Source organism: Haliotis asinina, chromosome 6 (assembly GCF_037392515.1).
Source record: "Haliotis asinina isolate JCU_RB_2024 chromosome 6, JCU_Hal_asi_v2, whole genome shotgun sequence".
Taxonomy (NCBI): domain Eukaryota; kingdom Metazoa; phylum Mollusca; class Gastropoda; order Lepetellida; family Haliotidae; genus Haliotis; species Haliotis asinina.
This window is the reverse complement of record NC_090285.1, coordinates 65,110,616-65,137,491: the sequence shown is the minus strand read 5'-3', so window position 1 is coordinate 65,137,491 and position 26,876 is coordinate 65,110,616. Positions and strand designations below refer to the sequence as shown.

Sequence of the window (26,876 nt, the reverse complement as noted above, 5' to 3'; positions counted from 1 at the left end):
TTACCTGTGTGTTAGCATAGAGTTTTCCGAGAGCCTTGAGGAACATCTTGGGTGCCTCCTCCATGTCTGTGGGGATATCTGCTCTAGCCAACTCAAACACCTTCTTGATGTCCGGGATACCCAGTGCAATACTGACACAAACACAGTTACCATGGTTACCAAGGTCACAAAGCAAACCAGAACAAGAAAGACACCGGGTCTGACTTATTGCTTGACCAAGTGCAGGAGGAATGACAAGCAGGACACATAATGTATTCATCCTCTCTCCTTACAATATCAGTTGAGGACCACAGCTTTTAGTATTGGCATGAGAGAGCCCAAAGCTTCACACCCACATATTTCTGACATTACCCAGATACGTCAGTAACCCCCCAGACACGTCATCAAACACACATCATCATACACACGTCATGCCTAGACTTGTCATCATACACACATATCATGCCTAGACGTGTCATCCTACCAACATGGTATGTCAACACTATCAACCACTGACGTCTGTCAACAACTTGCCATCACACTGCAGACGACACAGTCACCCACTCATCCCTCACCTCGTCAGTGTATTCAGTTGTGTTGATGATGCTGGGAGTAATAGGACACATCTGAACCAAGCCTGCAGCAGCTGGGTCTGAGCATTCTGATTTGTTGAAATTATGTAGTCCATAGTTCCATCTTCACAAAGGATCTGGCACAGGAAGTGACAGCTCACGCTGGAGAGATAAGAAATTGTGTTCCAACAGAAATATCTCCACACTGACATTTGAATAATCGAGTCAGACAATCCAGTGATCAATGTCATGAGCAACAATAAGCAGAACTAGGATCCAAGTAGCATGTTCAACCGAGCCAGCAAGCCTGACCACCGAATCCTGTTAGTCAAGCATTGTAACCCATATCTCCATGGGCGTCCGAACAGGTTGTACTTTTATATATTTATTTCAGAATCCCGTTACTAACTGGGGTTCCAGCCCAGGGAAGCAGAAGCCCCACTGAAGAAAAAACAGTTTAAAGCAACAGGATTTTGTTCTGTTTTTTTTTTTTAAAGACATTAGACAAGCTTATTCACTCATATTCACACTGACAGAATAGGTAGCAAATAACATGAAGTACTCGTATAGTAAATACGAAAAAAAGAAAGAATGACAAGCACATGATGGATGAAATAACACTCTGATGTTATGTAACGTGATGTAGAGATTGTACTTGTTGTATGCATTCATATGTTGATTGACACTACTTTTACAGAATCCTGCACCAAGCCTCTTCCCCAATCAAGGGCAAATTATGGCTGTTACCTGACTTGAACTGCCTCTTTCGAACTGAAGTGCTGAAGCACTGACTGGAAATCTTCTCGAGTCGGAATCATGGAGGGCAGCCTGTAACATGAGGCAGAGCATGAACATGGTGGCAGTGGCAGCCTGTAACATGAGGCAGAGCATGAACATGGTGGCAGTGGCAGCCTGTAACACAAGGCAAAGCATGAACATGGTGGCAGTGGCAGCCTGTAACACGAGGCAGAGCATGAACATGGTGGCAGTGGCAGCCTGTAACACGAGGCAGAGCATGAACACGGTGGCAGTGGCAGCCTGTAACACGAGGTAGAGCATGAACACGGTGGCAGTGGCAGTGGCAGCCTGTAACACGAGGCAAAGCATGAACACGGTGACAGTGGCAGCCTGTAACACGAGGCAGACCATGAACATGGTGGCAGTGGCAGCCTGTAACACGAGGTAAAGCATGAACACGGTGGCAGTGGCAGCCTGTAACACGAGGCAGAGCATGAACACGGTGGCAGTGGCAGCCTGTAACACGAGGTAGAGCATGAACACGGTGGCAGTGGCAGCCTGTAACACGAGGCAGAGCATGAACATGGTGGCAGTGGCAGCCTGTAACACGAGGCAGAGCATGAACATGGTGGCAGTGGCAGCCTGTAACACGAGGCAGAGCATGAACATGGTGGCAGTGATTTAACATGATATGAGAAACATCTCATTTCTGAAATGTCAATCAAGATAGTTACTGTAGCCATAGCAACTGTGGAATATATACAAAGCATCTTACTGGTTTTTGGCCATGATGGCAAGGTTGGCGGCGAGGTCAGCCAGGCTGAGGGGTGGGGTCAACGTGGTGGAGTGATCCTTGATAGCTGGGTAGATGTACAGCCACAGATAGGAAGAGATGGCTGTCACCAGAAGGAAATTTCATGGAATACATTTGGCAGTACTTCAGGAAATACACCACAGAACTTTGATGAATATATGGTGCAATACTTCAATTAATACTTTGTAAGTATTTTGGAGAATACTTCATATGACACTTCAAGCAATAATAGATAATAAATAATAATAATAAATAAGAAATATTTAAAGCAATATCTCCAGGACTTGTGAGTTAATCAAACAATAATTCTAGGAATTAATCAAGAACTTTTCCCTGGTTGTAGAAATTGTTTTTCACAAACATTAAGATGATATATTGTAACCTTTGTTTGCAACATCTTCTTGAAACAGTGAGAGTTCCCATACTGTATTTTTCTGATTTTTTACGTCAGAAAGAAATGGCACTTAAGTTGGCTTTAACATTCCTTTTCCTTGTGTCATTACAAACTATTCAACATTTGCTAAGGATCAAATGTTTGACAAATGAAGACTGTTTGGGTCCTTAGTAAACGTTGATGGATCATTAACCCAAAATATGCATGTCTGACCTTGGTGTTGCTCCTCCTTGAGTCGATGTGGCACAGCTACATGCAAGTCAGTGTTGAGCTGCAGCATACTCCTGGAAACATGTTTGTAACTAATGCAACAACAATCAAACTGATCTGTCTCTCATTCACTGAACATCCTGACATTTGTAGATAACTTACAGACCATCATGTGTAGAGAGTTAAGTGCAAAGCAGACGTCACCTGAACTTGCTGATTATCATGTATGAAGACTAAGAGTAAAGCAGATGTCACCTGAACTTGCTGACTATCCTGTGTGGAGAATAACAGTAAAGCAGATGTCACCTGAACTTGCTGATTATCATGAGTGGAGACTAAGAGTAAAGCTGACGTCACCTGAACTTGCTGATTATCATGTCTGGAGACTAAGAGTAAAGCTGACGTCACCTGAATTTGCTGACTATCATGTGTAGAGAGTTGAGGACAAATCTAAGCTCCCCATCTCGGCAAACCCTGAACACCAGAGACAGATCTTCTCCTGAAGATGAATTATTGAAAATTAACCGGACATCCAGCTTTTCTGCAAGAAGCAGGACAATTAACCACATTTATTTTCTGATGTAGTTTCTATAAGTCTAACATAAACATGCTCTGTCAGCAGATCTGCCAGATTGCAGTGCACTCAGAACATCAGGAACTTACCCAGTAACTTGTGCTCTGAAGCTGTAAGTGAGGTGCTAACCTCAAAGATATCCTGCAAACCCTCCAGGTACAAACTGACCATCCGCCACAGAGCATGGCGACACTGTGGGTCAAGCCCAGAGTCTGAGAACTCCCTGGAACATGACACACAAATATACAAAGATTTACAGGATTTGTTACAAAGTTCTAATATACATCATGAATTGAACTATATTTTCTCTGTTCAGTCATCACAAAGTCTCAGTGAATTCAATACTGTTATCCTGCTGACACAGGAGTGCATGTCAGGAAGTGAGCGACTGCTGTTTTATACAGTAACATTAACGTTCCCAATACTGACAATACATAATGAACATGACCATCCTTTCTACAGTCAACAGAAGGTTTTGTTGATACCAGCTGTTTTTGCATAGGTGAGAGTATCCTGAACCATTGATGCCATCCATCAAATGGCACTGAAAATCAAGACTGTTAATGGCAGCAAATGCTTGTAACATTGGTAAAATGAGTGCTGTTATGTAACTGATGTCTAACATAAAATCACACCGACATTGTTTCAGTCATTTCTCAGAAAACTTGAGAAACAACCTTATTGTATGTTTTGCATCTGTCACAAACTACACCAGCATCCCTACATGGCTGTGTCATCATAGCTACAAATCAATGAACCAAGGACACAGAAATTCAACCCACCGGCAGACTGAGTTGAAGGATGGCGCCAGTTTCTCTGCCACAAATGCCATGTCTGTGTTTCTCTCCCCGCACATTTGACTCAGTGCCAGTCCGCCCATCCACGTGATGATGCGGCGGTTCGGGGACGTGTTGCTGGGGTCCAGCATACTGTAGAAGTCACACAGCTTCTTGCCCTGCCACATACACGCTTTTTTACTACCACATTGTTCAATATATACAATCAAATCACAGGCCCATGGCACAATGGCTCACTTGGATATGTACACAGGAAAAAATGTCAACAAAGTTGCTGTAGTGATGGAATGCATATACTTCCTGTGAAAATCTCGAGCACTCACAACAAATATCAGAGAAGTTTCAACAGCCAATTATGCTTATTTACAGAATAAAAGTCCAGGTAAAAACTGATACATTGAAACCTAACCCAGATATTTAAATTTTGTTAAAATCCACACATTTGTGCTGAGTCACAGAACTAACTAAACATCAGACAGTAATGTCCAATGGTATTGAACATTGGATACAAAATGGAGTCATGAGTGTGGAAACATACAAGTGCAGTGGCAGCTGGACCAGCAGTTTCTCAGACGTTTGTCACAGAAAATACAAGATGGCCAGTACTGACTTGACTGTTGGTCAAGTCAGGTAAAATATTAAAACAAGAAAACGGCTAGATTCTGCAGGAGTTACCATGTCTTCCAGTTCTGTGACGCTGGCAAGGGTGAGGAAGAGGCAGGTGAAGTTGTACAGACCCATCTCAGACAGCTCCTGCATCCGCCGTTGGTGGAACTTGGAGCAAAACCTTAGAAAAGAATTTAAAAACCCCAGTAAGCTGGCTTTTACACTAGTCCATAACAGCATATTATCCTAGGGACATCGAGAATGAGAATCAAATTTGGCCTAAAAAAGGTTGCTCTTGCCAGTGTTAACCACCAGATCATCAACAGCTTTGTTAATCAAGAGAAATAACAGCTATGTTAACATATGATAAATGCGATAACAGCACATTCACACTTCCCATAGTGAAACACTGACTTACGATAGACTTAGCGCTACAAGAGCCTTGTGAAACAGGCCTCAGGTGTATAGTGATGAAAAAATGATGGCAGTTGGGATATGTATGATGACATTGACTAACATTAGTGATCCTGCAAAACCTTGGATTCCAGAACTTTTGCTACTGAGGGAGAGATTGATGAATATACAGATTAAAACTGATGATCAGAAGTCTGGAAATTAGCCCTAGTCTATAAAAATATCTTTACACTTTGTAAGTCTTGTTCTTACAAGTTGACAAATTAACACAAACATGAACTGAGTGATTCCAAAAGACAAGTTTAGGCGTATGAACTGGGATATGTTTCAGACAGACTAGTAATGGATAAACTACTTGGTGAGGATCTGAAACTGTGACATTTTCTGTACATCATCTGGCATGTCAGTCTGAACGATGAATCTCCAGTTACCTCCCCTTCATTTGTCGCCATTCCTGCACAGCTCCTGACTTCATGAGGCGGGAGATCTGAGTAGCCGTTAAGGACAGGAAGAGGTGGAAGCTGCTCTCTTTCTCCAAGCTACAAACATGAACCTCAAACTGTACTCCGACATTTACATGTTCTACTCAAAAAACCCTTGATAATAAAGTCAAAACGGCTAAAAGTCAAATTTATTCCATTTGTACACACTGAATTGAATAAACAGAAAACAAGAGATGGGGCTACTACTCATATGTTGTGTGCACTGTTTGGTCATCTGCAAGTGATTTCAGTGGACTGTTTGAGTTAATCCTGATCTATGTTATACAGGACAGATGTCAGCCCAGTCCTAGCAGGCTTAGCTGATGAAATACCACTCAGTCTGGTTGACAAAGTCAAAGTTTAACATGCACGTCCCTAACAACAATACATACACACATGCTAACATGCCACTGTGTCATTCTCTCACTCTTTAATAATTAGAAACGCTTGAAACTACTGCATTTTCTCATCAGAAATATATAGTTGCCACCACTTGTTTGCTTACCTCTCCTCTTCCATGCACCATTTCTTACACTGATACAGCAATGTTTTGGAAGTTTTGCTGAAAATGAAAGAAAAATGAACATTATTGAAGTTACCATGCTTTCTGACAGTGAACTGCTCGAAATACACCCCAAGGGCTTCACCTTGACACAGAAATCTTTTTGTTTTCATATCATTTATTTACATGGTATCATTCTCATTAAATATTTCAAATTTTCATTTGGTGTTCACCCTGTTTAGCCCCTTGGTTCCAGTCTACCAAGTGTTAATTAGAATGAAGGGTGATGTGACTTCTAATTTGAATTCAATGACCCAGAGAAATATTTCCAGTAACAAAATTGGCAAATATGTGTTGAGACATTGCAGACCTGATCTGTGCCAGTCCATCCAGACTTGTTGATGACACTTGGAATGAGTTGTTCTGAAACAAATACAGCAAACTACAGCAAGTCACAATCAGTCTGGGGAGATGGAATTACAACTACTTTGTCAGAACTAAACGGCTGGGCTATGTCACAAGTTTTGAAATGTATTATTAATTCTCAGAATGTCTATGGAAATGCTAACTTGAACAAATTTGCTTTCAAATTACAACTCTGAGGACAAAAAGAACCATTTGCGGTCTCTAGAATGAATCTACTGTACTAAAACATTACATTCCAGGAACAGATATCAGAATGACAAATTGTGAAAAACACTGAAAAATCAAGCCGGGGGTCAAGGGGGCCATTTTCCCGCAAAATGACGTTTACCACGGACGCAAAGGTATGGTAATTCACTCCTTATACATTACCACTAGAATAGGTTACTGATTGTGACGTATACGGAGAACTGGGGTTCAGAAACTCAACACATTGCGTAGGTTTCGCTGGTTCGCTCTCCATGTTAGAAATATGAACTCTGCAAACAGTTAGCAAACACTTCCGTGTTTCACGAATGGTGCTTCCCTTTCAACATTACACCCCCTCATCCCCCTGAAATTTTTATAGCAAATTTACATCGATCTCAGAAATGGTCAAAATGAAAACAAAAACACGCAGAAAATTCTCATGTCTGCAGGAAGTAATATCAACTTGAAATTCATAAGTCAGTTGTAAACATTTTACCAGTTTACGGTAAAAGTGGTCCCACAGGAGTGCTATGAGAGAAGTCTCTGGTCCCCATAGTCTGGCCACAGTCAGGCAGCACAGCAGGTAGCTTCGCATCTCCGTCTCAGTCACACTAGACTGCGCAAACAACAGTACCACTTATCTGTAGATGTGACTGCATTTTCAAACACACACGTATGCATGGATGTGAGAGTGTTTTCATATCAGGGATGCAACAGAAAAAATTATTCTCCATGCAAAACTTCACATTATGAATGGGTGGTTCGGGAGGGAGGGATTTTGAAATAAAATCAGTGGAAATCCATCAATCAGCAGAAAACTGACAGCCCTGATATATCCTTACAGGTGTTTCATTCAGTGAAAAGAATATGAATATTTTTTAAGTCAGCAATTTGGGTTAATGGTGTCTTAAACAGTATTTCAATCGTGAATATCTTGGCAGGGCCAAGGGGCAAGGAATAGCCTAGAAACGTGGCATACAATACAGGAGAAATTGTCATCCATTATATTTGCCTTCAACTTGAATGCCAACTTCTAAATGCTTCTCAAGATCCCATGCAAATTTAGACTAATGGAATGATAATGGTCAGACTCACTGACTAGGTTGATCAAGTCATTGTATCTCAGCTAGCATATTCAGGTTTGTGGCTGCAAACACAAAAGATGAGGGAAAAGCACTTACCAATGACAGATTTTTCTGCAAGATGTTCTTAATGATGAAATAGTTGCTGTGTGTGGGGTCCTGGAAACGCAACAAATACAGATGTATATGTACTTAGGCAAGGATCAGAGTTGTGTAAAAATGTGTTCAACACGGAGAATTACAGAAACATGTGTATACTTCTTGGTTAAATTCTATACTCAAAACAGGAGAAATCTAATATGTTAAGCTGAATGTTGCCAAAGCCTGACAACGAATATGAGAATCTACCACAACCTCCACGCCCACCCCGTGCAACCCCCACCCACCCCACCCCGTGCAACCCCCACCCACCATAATCACCACCCACCACAATCAATCAATCAATCATTCAAATAGTAAAATCTGACTCACCAGAGTCCTAGGCTGACCAGATTCATCAACAGTGAAGAGATGGGCAACATGTGTGATGACCCAGAGACTGAACCCAACCGGGTTCTTGGGTGTGGGCCCAGGGGGGTTTATGAACACATCACTGTCTGAAATGTGAAATCATGACTGATACCATATGTCTTATTTAGTTTCACTGTTGTCCGTAAATACAAAACTAAACCTTTCAGGAAGCAATTTGATTTGTTACATTGTTGAGGAGATGTGGTGCACCAGCTGACTGACTTTTGCAGCATCAGCCACAGAATTATCAAAGCCATGGTTTTATGTAATATACTACCCTCCATTGTTGCATGATGTGATTTATTGGAACCATTATCAAGAAAAATCAACAAAATCTAACTCTCTCCTGAAAGTTTCCCTCACCGTAAACTTCTGTTCCAGCTTGTGCCTGCTCTTTCACGTCACAGACTTCCTGTATGATACCATAGAAGCGAACCCAGAAGGACTAGACAAGAAAACAGAACCATGTACTCCCTACAACAACCAGTGTTAACAATCAACACTAGACGTATTCAGGAGAAAGCCCATCCTCTTTCAATCAACATTCAACCACTTCAGCAAGTAAGACTCAATCCCTTGATGACAAAATTACTTCATCAGCACTTTTTCTGGAAAATATGTTGGTGATATCTCACAAGGCAATATGGATCATATTTACAGAAACATTAGGAAATCAGCACCATTTGTAAATCACAATCCTATGAATATACCTAAAATTGATCCAATCTTCCTCTATATCAGAAAATACAAAACAGTTCAGAGTTGGAAACAGTTTTCAGGGTAATAACACAAACCTCACAAGAAAATTAAAGATCGATAATTGCGCTAAGTACAATTATATTTTTAAGCATCTGAAAACCCGTAATCCTAGGATGTGTTATGAACACTGTTTAAAGCAATCCACACTGAAATTTGCTAGTTTACAACAGATTATCAAAAGCATAACAGCGGATTTGTTGATATGCTATTCCCATGACATGAAGATGTGTGATCACTGAGCAACATTTTTTTGATGGGAGCATCTGTTTACCCTGCATTTTAACTGAAACAGTGGTATGATGAAAAGAATTATTACAAGAGATGACCGAGACTTCTGAAAAATCATAAGAACTACCAGTGCAAAAGTAATGCGTCCAGTTATGATTTGCAGGGAAGCATTTTCGACAGTTATGAGGGTATACCCAAGATAAGTGCTTTACCTCTTCTCCCAGGGTCTTGTGTCGGTGTGAGGCAAGATGAATCAGCCCTAACCACATCTCCAACACACAGGTACACGTGAAAGGGGACAAACGCAGGTAGTCGCTGGTCACTGTCATCTGTAAACACAGTCCCATCATACTGCAACACTACTCTGAGGAAACTGTGTCAATGAGCATTAGCTTCCTGTCCTTTCCATAGTAAACCTACTAACGGCTGGTTGTTTGTGTATGGTGCCACTGCTAATCTTTGTAATCCTAAAAACGCAATCGACTCCCTTATCATAAACACACAATCGACAACCTGGTTTCTGTATTTCAAATAACTTTAGGGACCATTCATAATTGCTGGTTACAGGGAGATAACAAGTTTTGTGGAGAGGCAAGGTGAATGACACCCCCACCGCATCCTAAAATTCAAGCCAAAAGTAAGAGACCCCCCTGCATGTCATGATGCAAAACCAATCATGCAGAGGGGTATATGTACAAAATCAGTGCTCCTGACTACCAACTGTCTGAATTCCATTTTTGTGGAAATTGCAGGGCCTTGGTTGTTTAGACAGCTGACTGTGTTGTTGATTATGTGCCTGACTCAGAGGGTGTGGCTTCGATTCCCAGATGGTATTCAGCCCAACAAAGGGGTAAAATTGGGGACTGATTTCAGCGCACATGGCAAACAGTTGTGGTCATAGCATAACCACATCTTGGGAACACAAACATTGTACCTTATTAAACTTGACCACAGCTGCAGTCAGCAGGTCCCAGAACACCAGCTGCATCAGCTGGTCCAGACACCTGACATCTGTCATGGCATCTTCCGTCACATGACATAGTGGCCGTCTCACACTCACACCTGGAGTTGAAGGGATGCTTTTAGTTACATTTTAGGAGATGTACACAAGTGACAAGTGACGATCCCCATTTAGGCACAGAGCAAGCCAACTTTTTGTGTAAACCCGATAGATTGCAAAGCTCATATTTAGATAGGAGTGAGGGCTTGGCCAACCCTTTTGAAGCAACAATCAAGTGTAAGCCTGAGCTTTTATCTATAAAGGTCACAATGCCCCTGTCGTTACGTCACACGTAAGTATCCAAGATGATATACATTATAGTGGGCACTAATCACAGTGACTATGGTACCTTCAAATTGGGTGTAGATGATGTTGAAGATGTCAAGCAGACTCCAGTACAGGTCCAGCTGAAGGTGAAACTTGTGATGGCTGCTGTCAGTCTGGAGTGTAGAAAAAACCCACATGTTTGGGGCATAGGTCTGTTACCTATTGTTATCACTGATCTTTCAGGAAGAATTACACAGAGACATAAAAATTCATAGTTTAGTTTTACACCGTTTATAGCAATATTCCAGTAATAACATGTGGGGAACCAAACTCGGGTCTTCAGTGTGATGAGCTTAAAAGAATGAATAAACTCAATATTTTGGTACTCTTTTTGCCACTGCATATGGAAGATTTCTGGTTAGTTATAAACGGAACACCATTTTTTTTTAAAAAAAAACTTGTGGTTAATTAATACTAAGCACTTAAAAGTTGCTGAAAAGCCGTCTGCTTTTCTCTCGCTTGCAAACAAAACCACAGACTGCTGCAGGTTAGGTACCTCTGTCGTCGAGAACCGGAAGTGACATCATAGAAGGAACAATTTTCAGTTAGTTGTATAGAAAATGTGTCATTTGCTGATTTCTTGACGTCACCAAGGACATGCCGAATTGTTGTGTTGCCGTCAATTGCTCCTTGGGGTCGGGTGATGGTGTCTCTATGCACAGATTTCCACCGGAGTTTGTGCTTAAATTGGTTGTTTGTGTGTGCAAAGTGAGCATTGTGGAAGCCTGTGGTATATACTAAATCAGATGGTTCGCCCCCTACCATCTTCCAGGATAGAAAATGGAGTTCAAATTTCATTGAGTTTATAAAGTCAAAACTGCTTACTACACAATGCTGACCAAAAGGATTTTGCATGAATATAACACTTTCTTCCTCGTAAGAAATATTATATCAACCCCTGCCTTGCTTCCAAGTGAGTGAGTGAGTTTAGTTTTATGCCACACTCAGCAATATTCCAGCTATATGGCGGCAGTCTGTAAATAATCGAGTCTGGACCAGACAATCCAGTGATCAAAAGCATGAGTATCAATTTGTGCAATTGGGAACCAATGACATGTGTCAACCAAGTCAGCAAGCCTGGGCACCCGATCCCGTTAATCTCCTCTTATGACAAGCATAGTCGGTTTTTATGGCAAGCATGGGTTGCTGAAGGCACATTCTGACCTTCACGGGTCTAACGTATTGTATGTGTGTAAACCAATCTTCAGTGTTCACACCCATAAGTGTCCGAAGACAGCTCCACGGCTACAAGGAAACAGAGTTTGGTTTCTTGTACCCGATGACGCATGTGCCAACTCAAATGCGGATCAACAGCTTGCATGGAAGCTTTCTCTTCAGGAGGCTTAGCATCCTGGCTTCAACATCTGATATCCGGCGGTCTGTAAATAATCGAGTCTGGACCAGACAATCCGGTGATCAACAACATGGCCATCGATCTGCACAATTGGGAACCGATGACGTGTCAACCAAGTCAGCAAGCCTGACCACCTGATCCCATTAGTCGCCTCTTACGACAAGCATAGTCGCCTTTAATGGCAAGCATGGGTTGCTGAAGGCCTATTCTACCCCAGGACCTTCATGGGTCGCCTCGCTTCCAAGAGTGAAATTGTTATGTAAAACATCATGTAAGATCCTAAAGTCCATAAATAAAATACATATTTTACTACCAGTGAAAAGTAATTTTGATTTTGTAAGTCAGTGAAAATAAACTTTAAATAGCACTCATCCTCGGACAGGGCGCCACCATTTTTCAAAATCATGAAGTCACAGACTAAAGTCCATTTGAAATTAAATGAGATTATGGTTTGTTTTCATCAAGTTAGAAAATCAAAACTACTTTCTACTAGTAGTAACATGTATTTGAATCATGACACAAACAAGTTTGCATGACACAGCCTGTAACATAACATAAGTGAGGAGGGGCTCGAAGTGATAAATTTCTTCACTTGGTAAATTTACTTGGTTTGTAAACATTCACTCACCAGTATGTAGATACTTGTCAATATACATCTTTATAATTGGTCTCATAATCTTAATTACTTGTATGCATTTTGAAACTTAATAAGAAGAAGCGAACGGCGAATGTATAACAGGAAAGTAATATCTAGACATTTTATGGTTTGCCTTTATGAATCATAATTCACACGCACGCCCTAGTGTATCTCGTCTGTATCATTACACTTCACGACTAAAACAATGGTTCTGTTGAAAACTATGACAACTTAATAAAAACAAAATGCAAATATCCACAAAAATGAGTGAGATATAATTCATCTGCAGATTTCCCAAGTGATGTGTCTTTTAACAGTCTAATATACGAAAACATGATGCATCGTTTCAGATTTTTCACACTGCTGTATAGTCTCATTGGTCACCCAAGATAGCACACCTGGCCACTAATACCATAATGTGCGTGGTTCTTTTAAAAAAGTAATTTAGTTATCCAATAATGAGCAATCAATCAATGTAATGGCGGTTAATCCTTTAAAAGAAGGGTGTTGTTTTTACATAGACACAGACATGACTGAGTGCATTCAGTATAGATTAGTAAATGTACATACATAAACAGTACCTTTTGACAAATCCCCATTTAAATCCACATAAAAGTAATTAATCAATCAGCGTGTCTTCGGTTAATCCTTTGATCGGTCAAGAGACAAGAAGTGCCAAAATGGGGATCTTTGTTGGGTAATCTATGTGGTGTTACCACTAATTATACCTGTTATAAATTCATTAAATGAGCATCAAGTGAATGATGACAAATAACGTGCAGGTTTATACCACCTAACATGGATTACAACCTAGTGACACCAAGTGATTTTGACAGAATTGTCTATTAAAACAAGGGTTGTAACTCGGAAACTAGGCAAATGATAGTAGATTGTGAGAACATGTAGCTTTAGTTTTTCACAACAGCTGTCGTGATTTCAGGTTTGTACAAATATGTACACGAAATAGTTTACCCCCTGAAATGTAGATGACTTCTGCATAGACCCTCATAGCTATACCCACTATTACGTCACAGAGATGAGCCGCTCTGATTGGTTGAAATTTCGTTTGCGGCTACCAAACCTGTTTCACAGAAACAACAAAGAAAACAATGAATACAACTGGAAAAAGGCTTGGTTAACACTGGGTCCTGTGTCTCCTTTAACTGAGAAAAACAATGAAGAACCTTCTTACCATCACACCTTTGTTCTGGAAGTGATATCCCTTCCTAGGGCACATCAGATAGTCAGTTTGGTTTCTTGCCACGTTTAGCAATAATTTAGCAATACCATCCAAACAGCACATTATCCATTTCCCTGTACATGGGCATCTGCTAGCCCTAACTAATATCAGTTTTTAGTCGATAAATCCTCTAAAGTACAGCACCAGACATCGATAACAACAATCATCGTTTAAACAATCACTAACAGCTCACAAGATCAACCTGACCAGACAGATTGGTTCCTTTCTTAACGCCACACTCAGTATATTCCAATAATATAATGTTGATCCATAAAACTTTGAGCCTGGACCAGATAATCCACTGATCAACAGCATGAGCATCAATATACGCAAATGGGATAGAATGATATGTGCCAACCAAGTTAGCAAACCTGACCACCCGACCTATAAATTCATCTGTTACAACACATATGAGGTTTTGATGACCAATTCGAACAGGGATCTCCACAGATCACCACTGAGGAGGCAATGTGCAACAACTGTTCCTTACCTTGTTCCCAAAGAAGATGGGCGCGGAATGTGGGACAAACTGGAGGACATCAGACAGACGGCCTGTGTACAACAGTAGGCCATGGAGTTCCGACACAAGACTCGTCATAAACACCTCCCTCCTCACCACGTCTGCTGGCAGGAAACTGGAAGGACAATGACAGAAATAATAACATCACTTACCAGGATCTACAGGTTACATTGGAGAAATGTTATTTTCTGAATAAAATTGATACTTAACACTTATTCTGACTCATGCTTAGTTGCTTATCCCCTCCTCCCTGCAAACGTAGAGGAACACCTGTAATCCCTTGAAGTTCCCTTCTAAAAGAAGCGGATGTAAAATACACTCACCCACCGGAAGCCTCCCTTTCCCGCCAAAAAGATCATATGACCTGCCATGCTTGTCACTCTCTCCTAATAAAATCGCCTGACACGAGAATATGGGAATTCAGCGTGCCTGAGATGGGCGGCTGTGATGGCTTACATCATAAGTCAGGATAAGTAGAAAATATCAATTTTATTCAGAAAAGCTTAATTGCTAACAGAATAGGACAGAATCAGTGGTGGGTCAGTGTCAGATTAACTAGTGTCTTGCTGGTATCTAATGCAACTGAATGTTCAGATAATATAATCAAAACTACACCCTTCTTCCTTCCTATACAAGTATCTTCAGGGTTGTAATTAGTCATGCCAACCATGTCGAAGAGTAGGAATGTCAGGTGTAGTAGAGATGGAGATCTCATTGACCCTTGTTTGTTTATGTAAAAGGCCAGTGTGGAGTTGTCTGTGTGAATCATCAATCACCTGTCTCTTAATACTGTCAACCAGCGATGGATAGCATTGAGTCACCGCTTTCACCTCCATTTGGTTGATGTGAAGAGCTCGATCTTCCTTCTTCCAGACTCTTGCTGCAACCTCGTTGTCTAGATGGGCACCCCATCCATGAAGAGTCACGTCTACACAGAGATGGTTGTTGAATGCTGGCTCTAACATATAAGTTCCTACACAGACGTTCGATCGGCGAGTCCACCAAAGTAGAAATGGCCTCAGATTGTCTGGGAGCAGAATCTGACCTCTGTTGTTGAGATGAAGTCAAGAAGCGTTGTAACAGCCGTAGATACAGTCTTCCTCTTCTGGTCATGTCCTGAGCTGACGTAAGAAGACCTAGGAGACACTGCCACTGTCGTAGCGTCAACGGAGAGAGTAGTGCTTGATTTATCATGTCTTGAACCTTGACCCACCGGTCCTCAGGGACAACAATACGGTTCAATGTGGTAATGAAATGAATCCCGAGGAACTTAAGATCATGTTGAGGTTACAATTCCGACTTCAGGGGATTCACTAACCACCCCACTTGTGTTAGTAGCCTGATGGTGAAGTCTAACTGCAGTCTGAGTTGACTTTTCTCTGGATGAGCTTGTGTGCCGTCGTCCACTTAAAACACACTGCATAATCCTCTCAGGTGTAGATGACTGACAATGGGTTTGGTTACCTCTGTAAATAGCAAAAGGGGCCGAAGATATTCAAGATGGTAGAACCATCCATTGGTAATGCTGACCGTTGAAAAGCAAGCGCAGATATTTCCTGGATTCTCGATGTTTCGGGATGTGTAGATAAGCATCCTGTAGATCGATGCTGGCGAGATAGTCCGCTGGTCGATATTGAGCCTTAGCTGCGAAAGATGTATCATTTGGAAGTGTTGTGGTTTCCATAGAAACTTGCTCATGTTGTACATGAGCCAAAATTTTTCTTTGGAATTATTCTTGGGTACCAGAAAAATTGGGGAGTAAAACCGTGGCGTTAGACTCGGTGGTTGTATTACTTCTACTGCTCCTTCTGTAACAGCACTGTTATGACATTGGTCAATTTGTCTACTTGATCCTTTGCATAAACGATGGGAGCTGGTACTCTTGTGACCAGAGGTGTAGTTTGCAGTGGAATTTTGTAGCCGACTCGCAGAATCTTGGTTACGTACTCATCGTTGAGAATTCCCCAACTCTTCCAGTGGAGTTGAAGACATCCACCCACTTGAGACGTTGTATGGGAACGGCTGGAGGTGGAAGACTCCAATCGTTCCAAACCTGATCTTCAAGGTTTAACTCCTCTATCCTTGGACGAACAGCCTGATGTCTGAGAGCGCCTATAAGGGCGACAAGAAGATTTGCCTCCTCTTGCTCCCTGGACTCTGGAGAACTTGGCGTTGTTAGTGTAACGTTGATTTGTTTGCTTCAGCACTGTTGTCAAGGTGTCAATGGACTTTATCATCATGACCTCTCTTGAGTCTTGGGTGACTGATCTTCTTATCTCTAATTTTCCCATCCAAACTGTAGGTGTTGACCAAGGGGCTCGATGTAAGGGCCTTGTAAAACTTTCACACCATGATGAGGTGGACAAGAGACCTTGTTGACGCAGTAGATTCAGTCCTGCAGTACTTGAGGTGAGGCGTTCAGACATAAATTGCTGATCCTTCTTCTGTGTGACAAGCATTGACAGGATCATTCTCTCTTCCTCATTGGCAGGATTGCTGAACTTGGAGGTGAGTCTCATTGATAGCTCTAGATCGAGCTAGTCTGAAGAAGGTACGTCTCGTAATGGTGTCTAGCTGAGCAAGACGCTTGTCTTCTATCTGTCTAAGATCTGTTGCGGTCATCATTGATGATCTTGTATGAGTCATCTACATCTGGTGCTCTGATAAATGGCTCCATGTGGTGAAGAGGAAAACGATGCATTGAAAGGTGGTATATGATGTTGCTGAAACTTGGTTGCTGACTGGAGTGCCGCAGATAAAGTCTCAGGAATCGTAGAAATCAGAGCTATCCGCAGAAAGCTTACAGTGTCAATATCCTCATTCCTCAACCTATAAGTGTTGGCTTCATTGGAGTCCTTCGATGGCGAGACTATGTCCAAACTGAGAAGACAGCTTCCTCCGGAGATGACGACTGGAATATCTGTCTCCATCCTGCCATGAGTGAGATGCATTCGACGAATGTCGATGACCCTTTCTGTGTGAGTCCAGGTCTTAAGGGGATGACGAGTGCTGACGTTGCCTTCGACGAACTGGGGAGATTGATGAAGATCTGATCAAACCTGATTATATATGTGCTATATAAATACAGAATAATTAAAAATTGAACAATTTATAAGTATATACATAAGACAAATACCGCATCGGACATAAATTTAGCTAAAGGACCGAAATAATCAAAAACTTATCGCTGTTTCAAGGTCTCCAGCCGACTTTGTCGGGTGATGAGAAGAGAGTAATAAGCATGGCAGGTCATGTGACCTTTTAGGCGGGAAAGGGAGGCTTCTGGTGGGTGAGTGTATTTTATGTCTGCTTCTTTTAGAAGGGAACTTCAAGGGATTACAGGTGTTCGACTACCTATGCAGGGAGGAGGAGATAAGCAATTAAGCATGAGTCAGGATAAGGAAAAATTACTAGTTTGCAGCACTTGCATACCAATCTTTCAGTGATAGCATTAAACTCAACAAAATCCACTCAAAACCTCCTGAAATTCTCCTAATCTAGACTCTCTGAAAGGTCTACTAAAGATAAAAAGTGAACTCCATCGGAACAGGATAATTATAATTATTCTATGTAAATGAAGTGAAGGAAAACCTGATACCTTCACAAAGTAATATGAAATAATTGGTCGTCATAAACTTCTTTTGCATAGTATGAAATCAATGAAGCATCTCTTATGGTTTGTGAAACACTCACTGTAGCAGGAACTGTTTTGTGTATTCAAGGAACTCCTGTAGCTGTTTTCGGAGCTCTCCAGGACCTGGAGGAAGGAACAACATCACATCTATAGCCACAACAACCTCTGTGATCACTGACACTTTTGTCCACAGTTTCTAATATTTTGTTTTTCAATGGAGAAGTCATTTAATTCAATAGGGCAGACATGTAACCATGTTTTACTACATACCTTCAAGACTTACTGTATACAAAATGAAATGATGGATAGACAAATTTACTTGTTCATGAATGAAAGCAGAATATCACCTCTTTGTGAAACACATCATACATTGATTCCTTTGAAAAGATTGACATTTACCATTAACATTGGGTAACATAGAATAACAGTTATGTAAAAAAAATCCAGAAATTATTGTTTTGGCTTTCCCTCGTTCTAAAAAAGCAATTCAATCAAACTGACTCTTCTTACCTTCCTCGGATGCTCCCCCAACACCACACTGTATCCTGCTGACACATGACCTACAACAGTAGAGTGAGTGAGTGTAGTTTTACATCACTCTCAGCAATATACCAGCTATATGGCAGCAGTCCATAAATAATTGAGTCTGGACCAGACAGTCCAGTGGTCAACAGCATGAGCATCAATCTGCGCATTTGGGAACCAATGACACGTGTCAAAAACGTCTGCAAGGATGACCATCTGATCCCGTTAGTCGCCTTTTATGGCAAGCATGGGTTGCTGAAGGCGTATTCTACCCCGGACCTTCATGGATACCTACAACAGTGACTCACAACAGCAACTTGACTTGCAGCAGGATCTCACATGACCTACAACAGTGACTCACATGACCTACGACAGCAACTCACACATGATCTACAACAGTATCTCACACATGACCTACAAGTGACTCACATGTCCTAAAACAATTCACATGACCTACAACAGCACAACCATGACCTACAACAGTGATTCACACATGACCTACAACTCACACATAACCTACAAAAGCCACACTCACTACCCATAACAGCTACTCACACAGGAAATACAAAAGCAACTCACACATGACCTGAAACAGCTATTCTCACATGACCTACAACAGTAACTCACACATGACCTACAAAAGCCATACACAGGACCAACAACAGCAACCCACACAGGACCTACAACTGCAACCCACACAGGACCAACAACAGCAACCCACACAGGACCTACAACTGCAACCCACACAGGACCAACAACAGCAACCCACACAGGACCAACAACAGCAACCCACACAGGACCTACAACAGTAACTCACACATGACCTGTAAAAGCCATACACAGGACCAACAACAGCAACCCACACAGGACCAACAACAGCAACCCACACAGGACCTACAACTGCATCTCACACAGGACCAACAACAGCAACCCACACAGGACCAACAACAGCAACCCACACAGGACCAACAACAGCAACCCACACAGGACCTACAACTGCATCTCACACAGGACCAACAACAGCAACCCACACAGGACCAACAACAGCAACCCACACAGGACCAACAACAGCAACCCACACAGGACCTACAACTGCAACCCACACAGGACCTACAACAGTAACTCACACATGACCTGCAAAAGCCATACACAGGACCTACAACAGCAACCCACACAGGACCAACAACAGCAACCCACACAGGACCTACAACAGCAACTCACACATGACCTACAACAGGTACTTAAACATGACCTACGACAGCAACTCACACATGACCTGCAACAGGTACTTAAACATGACCTACAAAAGCCATACACAGGACCAACAACAGCAACCCACACAGGACCAACAACAGCAACCCACACAGGACCTACAACTGCATCCCACACAGGACCCACAACTGCATTTCACACATGACCTACAACAGCAACTCACACATGACCTACAACAGGTACTTAAACATGACCTACGACAGCAACTCACACATGACCTGCAACAGGTACTTAAACATGACCTACAACAGCAACTCACACATGACCTGCAACAGTTACTCACACATGACCTACAACAGCAAATAACACATGACCTACAACAGGTACTCACATATGACCTACAACAGGTACTCACACATGACCTGCAACAGTTACTCACACATGACCTACAACAGCAAATAACACATGACCTACAACAGGTACTTAAACATGACCTACAACAGCAACTCACACATGACCTGCAACAGTTACTCACACATGACCTACAACAGCAAATAACACATGACCTACAACAGGTACTCACATATGACCTACAACAGGTACTCACACATGACCTTCAACAGCATATCACACATGACCTACAACAGGTACTCACATATGACCTACAACAGCATATCACACACGACCTACAACAGGTACTCACACATGACCTACAACAGCCACACTCACTACCCACAACAGTGACTCACAAAGAGCCAACAAGAGCAAATCACATATGACCTACAACAGACATGAGACACAACAGACATGAGACACAACAGTGACTCACACGACCTACAACAGCCACTCACATATGACCTACAACAGTGATTTACATGGCCTACAACAGCCACTCACATGTAACCTACAACAGTGGGTCACACAGCCGACAAGAACAAATCACAAATGACCTACCATAGTGGCTCATATGACCTTCAACTGCAACTCACCTATAACAGCAAATCAGACATGACCTACAAGAGACTCACCTGACCTACAATGGACTCACATCACATACAACAGCAACTCACATTACCAACAACAGCAACTCAAAACATGAGCTAACACGGCAAATCAGACATGACCTGTAACAGTGATTCAGTGGATCACACAGTGGAATAGTGGGTCAAATCACATATGATCCAAAACAGTGACTAACATGGTCTACAACAGTAACTCGCATATTACCTATAACAGTGACTCACATGGCCTGCAACAGCCACTCACACATAACCTAAAACAGTGACTCAGACATGACCCACACAAGTGACTCACACATGACGTACAACAGAGATTCACATGACCTACGGCAGCAAATCACACCACCTGACATGAACTACAAAAGCACATCAAACATCGCCTACAACACCGACTAACACATGACCTACAATAGTGACTAACTCAAGGCCTACAATAGTGACTAACTCAAGGCCTACAATAGTGACTAACTCAAGGCCTACAATAGTGACTAACACATGACCTACAATAGTGACTAACTCAAGGCCTACAATAGTGACTAACACATTACCCATATTAGCAACTCACATATGACCTACAATGGCAATTCACACGTGACCTACAACAATCACATGACCTATAACAGCAAATCACAAATGACCTACAACAGTGGGTCACACAGCTGACATGAGCGTGTCACATATGTGACACCAGTGATGCGCATTACCTGCAACAGCAGCTCACAGATGACCTACACCTGTGGCTCACACATCATACAACACAGACACTCTCACAAGACCACCAGCAAAGGAACTTACTCATATCATTTACCATAATTTGACAAATTCAACAAAAAGAAAGGTCTCTCTTAACCAGGTGGGTTAACACAAATGTTACAAAGCCACTGAATTCTACACATAATTTCATCAGTGAACAGTGAGACCTGTTCAGTTCCATCATCCACTAATTCTGACACCAGTTCTGTGATGAAGTTGCTATTTTTAGCCTATTGCTATTTTTAGCCTATAAACCATTACATCTCACCAGGAAAGCAAATACTGTTCAAAGATACTTTGATGTTTGGTGGAAGCAAAGTTCATTTCATGTCTGACAAAACATCTGGTTAGTAAGAAGAACTTCAGCCAGGGTTAATGATACATCAAGTACCACTCAAATGTAAATTATATATCTTGTGCAACTCACTTGGCTAGCAGAAACAGTTTCTCAGTCTGTTCTATAAGAGCAAGCTGGTTGACAAACTGGAAACCAAACAGTTCTATCACAACAGCACTTGATGTCGACAACAGTTCCCGACTAGGTTGTATCATGCTGTCAAGTGAAAATATCAGCTGAATACATAAATAAATCAAGAAGGGCATTACATGGACAATAAGACATGCACAGTTCGTGTCAACATTACTAAAGTATTCTTATACAAGAAGTATACAGACTGCCAACTATAACAATAATGATACCGGCTGTATAGATACATTGAACTATCAATGGGTTGCAACTGTTTAGTCTCCGACAGCAAGCACCTGATGGAAAAAAGAAAACTATCAATGCATGGATAGTACCAGTGACTATCGATAGTTTAGTACTTGACTTCCATCGATAAATGTGCAGTGCAGAGTACAGGAGTATGAGATTCATTCACTTCGGTTTTGAGTTATCCACCCCTGTTACCCATTAACGGTTTACTTGATTTGGGTTTCAAGTTTCTTGTCAGCTATCAAAAGAGACTGAAACTATGTCAGATTGATTTTATTTCAGATAAACTATACATTCATGCAGCAAATGACTCCAAATGAGACAATTAATTATTACTGCAATAACTGGTCATAAAGGACTACCACTATCGCACTAATTGTTTCCACCTTAAAAGTCACCCCAGATAACAAATCTAGAGGAGGCTTCAGCAACAAAGAGGAAAGACTTCAGATAATAGATATATTTACATGAGGCAACAATAATCTTATCACATGCTCCTCTTGTATATGTATTTCCCAAAGTAAATACTGAGAGAAAGTTTTTCTTAAATGCTTCTTGTTCTGGTTATCAATAGAAATGTTTTCAACAAAAAGCACAGCTGAATACTACAACATTTGTGTTTAAAGATTATTTAGATATTGATGATCTTTACCACTTACCACTTAAGGACTCCCTTTTTAATGATGCTGTTGTCATGGAGACAAAATGTCTTACAAACCCCATGTACTTCTCCACCACATGTGAAGTAAGGTACAGTTTGATCCTCAGGAATTTCAGCATCTGAAGAAATGACTTTCAGAGAACATTTTCCAAAAGACTAGTACAAGGAGATATGTGCCCTTGCCATGTTTTTCAAACTAAACAAAGGAATGTTTTATATCTTAAGAATTAACAGAAAATTATCATCATGATAAACAATGAATTGTCAATCTCAGCATTATATGAAAAGTAATTCAACAGCACACACTCTATAAGTGACAGGGGAGATACTACAGTATTGAGTTGAATATAATGAGCACTCAGAAAACAGGAAATATATTGTATATGCAGACAAAATATTTCGGCCTCAGCAATGAAACAAGAAAAGCTAGGTAAACCACTGAAAACAAATGTGAATCTGAACATACACCTCATATCATCATTGTGCATTAAACTACAATGTGATTAAGAAGGAAACACATCAGAAAGGTCATGTTCAGGTGAATGGCATACACAGCAAGGAAATCTTCAATCAAAATCAACACAAACTTAGTCTTGAAAGAAAAAAAATAACATCATAAAAAGATCAGATGTTTTAGTTCTTAAATATATTGTCGTTACCATTGTTACCATTCTGACAATCAAGTGTTCCTCTGAGAAGTTTTGGGGGAGATGGTTCCATGAAGTCCTCAAACTGAAGGGGGAGGGGAGAGTGGGGTGGGGTCATTGAGCAACTGTCCGCGTCACACATTGTCCTCATAAGATTTTCATTCTTTTTGATCCCCTGACCTCAGGTTTCCTCAAGAAGTCTTGAAAGAAAAAAAATATTCATATCAGTGAGATTTTACTCCTTGTGTACAAGACAATTATGTTTAAAGGGGCACTGATGCAGAGCGAATAACGTTTCTTGGCAACGGTCTGATTACGAAACCAAGCTGCAAATTGGTCAGCACCTGCTCCCTCGACCATGACGGACAAAGGGACTGGGCTCCGGTCCACATTAGGAGAATTTCTTCACCTAAACAGTCAGAAGGCCGGATGCCCATCATATGCCATTATCTAAAAATATCTATGGTATTCCTTGTCTGATCGTAACAAAATATCCTAGCAGTGTAGCTTTCTTTTCTGATGCTTGGATGGTATAGTGACTGATTCAATTTGATCCTATTTCTTTGTTTTAAGTTGATATTTATTCATGTTATGTGAAAATATGATGTCTACAGTTACGTAGCAAGCCATTTGTTTCAGTCCGAAAGATAGCAAAGCTTTATATTTAGATAGTTTTGAGTGTTGACCCAGCTGTCATAGCAAATATCATTCGTAAATGTTGGTAGCTGTGGTAGCTACACTGGTTTATCATCTATGATAATAAAAGCAGACAGTTAATTTATTTGACTTCGAAAAATAAAAACAATGACTTTGGTATTGGTAGAGAAATCTGAAAATTTTCTTTCGTAAAAAAACTGATTACACCTATTTACCCAACTACACAGCAAATGCCTGTACATATTTCTTATGTAATGATGTTCTGTTGGTATCCTCAAAACAGTTTCAGCCCATAAGTGCTTTCAGGCTGCATGCAACACAGAGATTGCATCTTCTTTGCTGTAGCTCGCGTTTGATGGCATAAACCTACACGTGTTACTTGTCATCATTCTCTCGATGGTCAGTTAATGAATTTACAACAGGTATAATTAGTAGTAACACCACTCGGGTTACTAAACAAAGGTCCCCATTTGGCATTTCTCCTGTCTGGAGTAAATATTCAACATTATTAATTAAGTGGCAAATGTATTGTATGTTATGTAATATGTGATGCAAGAGGGTTTATCAGCTGAGTTACAAAAACAAACATAGATCAAAGGATTAACCGACAACACACTGATTGATTAATTACTTTTATCTTCCACAGAGGATTTGTAAAAAGGCAGTGTGTGTAGATGTACTAATCTATTCTGGCTACACCCTGTGGTAAAGTGCGAGGGTAAAAACAACATCCTCCCTTCAAAGAATTAACCACCATTGCGTTGACTGATTGCTTATTATTGGTTAACTAAATTACTTACAATGGCGGACATCATACAATTAGTTGCCAGGTGTGCTATCTTGGGTGACCAATGAGAGGTTTATCAGGTTTTCACTAATGTGAAACGATGTGTTCACAAATTAGACTGTTGTGAGACACACGACACAGAGCAGGATTATTTACCAGCTGCAGATGAATGGAATATTGTTCTTTTATGTGGATATTGAAGGATACATTAATGAACAAGGTAGTAGCCTGACATTGTTGCTATAACATTGGTCTGTTTTACATTCATTATTTGCATTTTGTTTTAATTTATTTGTTTTAGCATTCAGCAGAATCTATATGACAGAAAACACACACTAGATCGCATATGTGTGTGAAATAGGATCCACACTGGCAGTCTATACAATGTTTAAATGTTACAGTGATCTTAGAAATTTACTATAAGTAGATGTAGACCATGTGTTCTTTTATTGATTTTCAAAATCATACAAATATGACAATAAACTAATTAGGGTTATGAGACAAAATACAGAGACTACATTGGCTTTGTTATTTTTCTGTCTTAATAGTTTTTTACCATTTCCACCACTGGCAGATGATTAACCTTCAAAGTGTTTCATTTGTTTTCATAATACATTTGTAATGAAGTTAAAATGACTTCACTTTAGTTGATCTGTCTATAATTAAACTCTTAATTGCGCATACGGACAGCGCAGCAGAGGTTATGAACCAGTCACTAATTCTGGGATGTCATTCGGGTACTCACGGGAGAAAAAACAATAACAAAAGTTTTCACCAGTTCACGGAAAATGCTCCGCATCAGTGCCCCTTTAAAGACATTCTGAGCAGTATTCCAGTTATATTATTTGGTAAACATGGTAAAATGCTCAGGTGAAGAAGAAATACAAATAATTCTGATAACAAATCAAAACTACCAATTCTAACTTGGGTTAAAAATAAATAAGGGATATTACTTCAATCAGTCGCTACTGGGCTTTCTGTAATAATGATACTTTCAACAAAACACGGAGAAGTACATCAATCCTGTAAGTTTCAGAAGGGCACACAATGATTCATAGAAGGCAAAGACTTACAATCATCAAAATAAACCTCCTGATTTGTCCATAGTGTGAACGTTCAAGATGACACAGAGACGACAGCTGTTATTTAACCGTAAAAGTGTTCATTAACTTTATATTCCGCTGTTCGTTTAAAACAGCAGTAGTAGAGTTTGTATTACATTTTGTTTAAACACTCAAAGTGAAATGACGAGCCCTTTTCTCAATACATCGTGATATAAACGCTAATTCACAAAATATCACCTTCCCACGGAGTGCGCTTTGAAATGCCTCCTTTACCCGCTGGAAATACAAAGGGAGGTTACTCTAAATGTTCTTGCCTCCGTGACCAGCGGAAAACAAGATGAATGATCCGATGAGGTACAATTCTCATAAGTGCAGAAAGAGAGTGAAATGTTTTACTTATGCATTTGCTACAAATGTTCAGAGGTGTATATTAGAAATGTGGAAACAGTGTATTCAGAGGTTATTCGAAAAGATTTCCCTCACTGCAAGAACATTCGCACGTCTTCTTGTGACGTCATTAACGACATGCATGACGTCATGTTCGAGTCCGTTGATAACGGAGCGTTGTAAAGTATCTGTTGTTCCAAAACATCGACTCGGTCGTTTTGATCCTTACACACGTGAGTACATATAACTTTACAAACTAAAGTCGCCCAAGGTGTTTCACAGGTAACCATGAGGGGCAATGTACTTACATTAATTGAACCGTCTGTAATTTTACTGTTTTATTTTCTTTTTTTGATGATTTTAGACTAGAGCAGTGTCGGGTATTACCGAACAAGGGGCTATTACTGAACAAAATTTTATTTTCGTATTGTTTATTCAATTTGCCGATAGCTACAGCAATTTTT

General features: G+C 40.7%; 1 protein-coding gene across 2 annotated transcripts in view; it reads right to left on the bottom strand.

Annotated features, from left to right (window-relative positions):
- LOC137287187 (protein MMS22-like) overlaps positions 1-26,322 on the bottom strand; it is a 37,610-nt gene extending 11,288 nt beyond the window's left edge. Inside the window, exons 1-26 of one of the 2 annotated variants that reach the window (XM_067819363.1) lie at positions 26,263-26,322; positions 23,530-23,717; positions 22,869-22,989; positions 21,922-22,047; positions 18,496-18,545; positions 18,045-18,108; positions 14,322-14,466; positions 10,623-10,713; positions 10,208-10,335; positions 9,486-9,602; positions 8,650-8,731; positions 8,248-8,372; positions 7,876-7,935; positions 7,191-7,310; positions 6,453-6,505; positions 6,086-6,142; positions 5,530-5,637; positions 4,754-4,865; positions 4,064-4,236; positions 3,371-3,504; positions 3,116-3,206; positions 2,711-2,781; positions 2,065-2,185; positions 1,299-1,379; positions 555-713; positions 5-131 (exon numbers count right to left, since the gene is read on the bottom strand). In XM_067819363.1, coding sequence (XP_067675464.1) covers positions 5-131; positions 555-713; positions 1,299-1,379; positions 2,065-2,185; positions 2,711-2,781; positions 3,116-3,206; positions 3,371-3,504; positions 4,064-4,236; positions 4,754-4,865; positions 5,530-5,637; positions 6,086-6,142; positions 6,453-6,505; positions 7,191-7,310; positions 7,876-7,935; positions 8,248-8,372; positions 8,650-8,731; positions 9,486-9,602; positions 10,208-10,335; positions 10,623-10,713; positions 14,322-14,466; positions 18,045-18,108; positions 18,496-18,545; positions 21,922-22,047; positions 22,869-22,989; positions 23,530-23,668 — 2,655 coding nt within the window. In that variant the 5' untranslated portion in view covers positions 23,669-23,717; positions 26,263-26,322. The remainder of the gene's footprint in view (positions 1-4; positions 132-554; positions 714-1,298; positions 1,380-2,064; positions 2,186-2,710; positions 2,782-3,115; positions 3,207-3,370; positions 3,505-4,063; positions 4,237-4,753; positions 4,866-5,529; positions 5,638-6,085; positions 6,143-6,452; positions 6,506-7,190; positions 7,311-7,875; positions 7,936-8,247; positions 8,373-8,649; positions 8,732-9,485; positions 9,603-10,207; positions 10,336-10,622; positions 10,714-14,321; positions 14,467-18,044; positions 18,109-18,495; positions 18,546-21,921; positions 22,048-22,868; positions 22,990-23,529; positions 23,718-26,262) is intronic. The other variant, XM_067819364.1, reaches the window with a different exon arrangement.
- Positions 26,323-26,876: the final 554 nt, after the last annotated feature.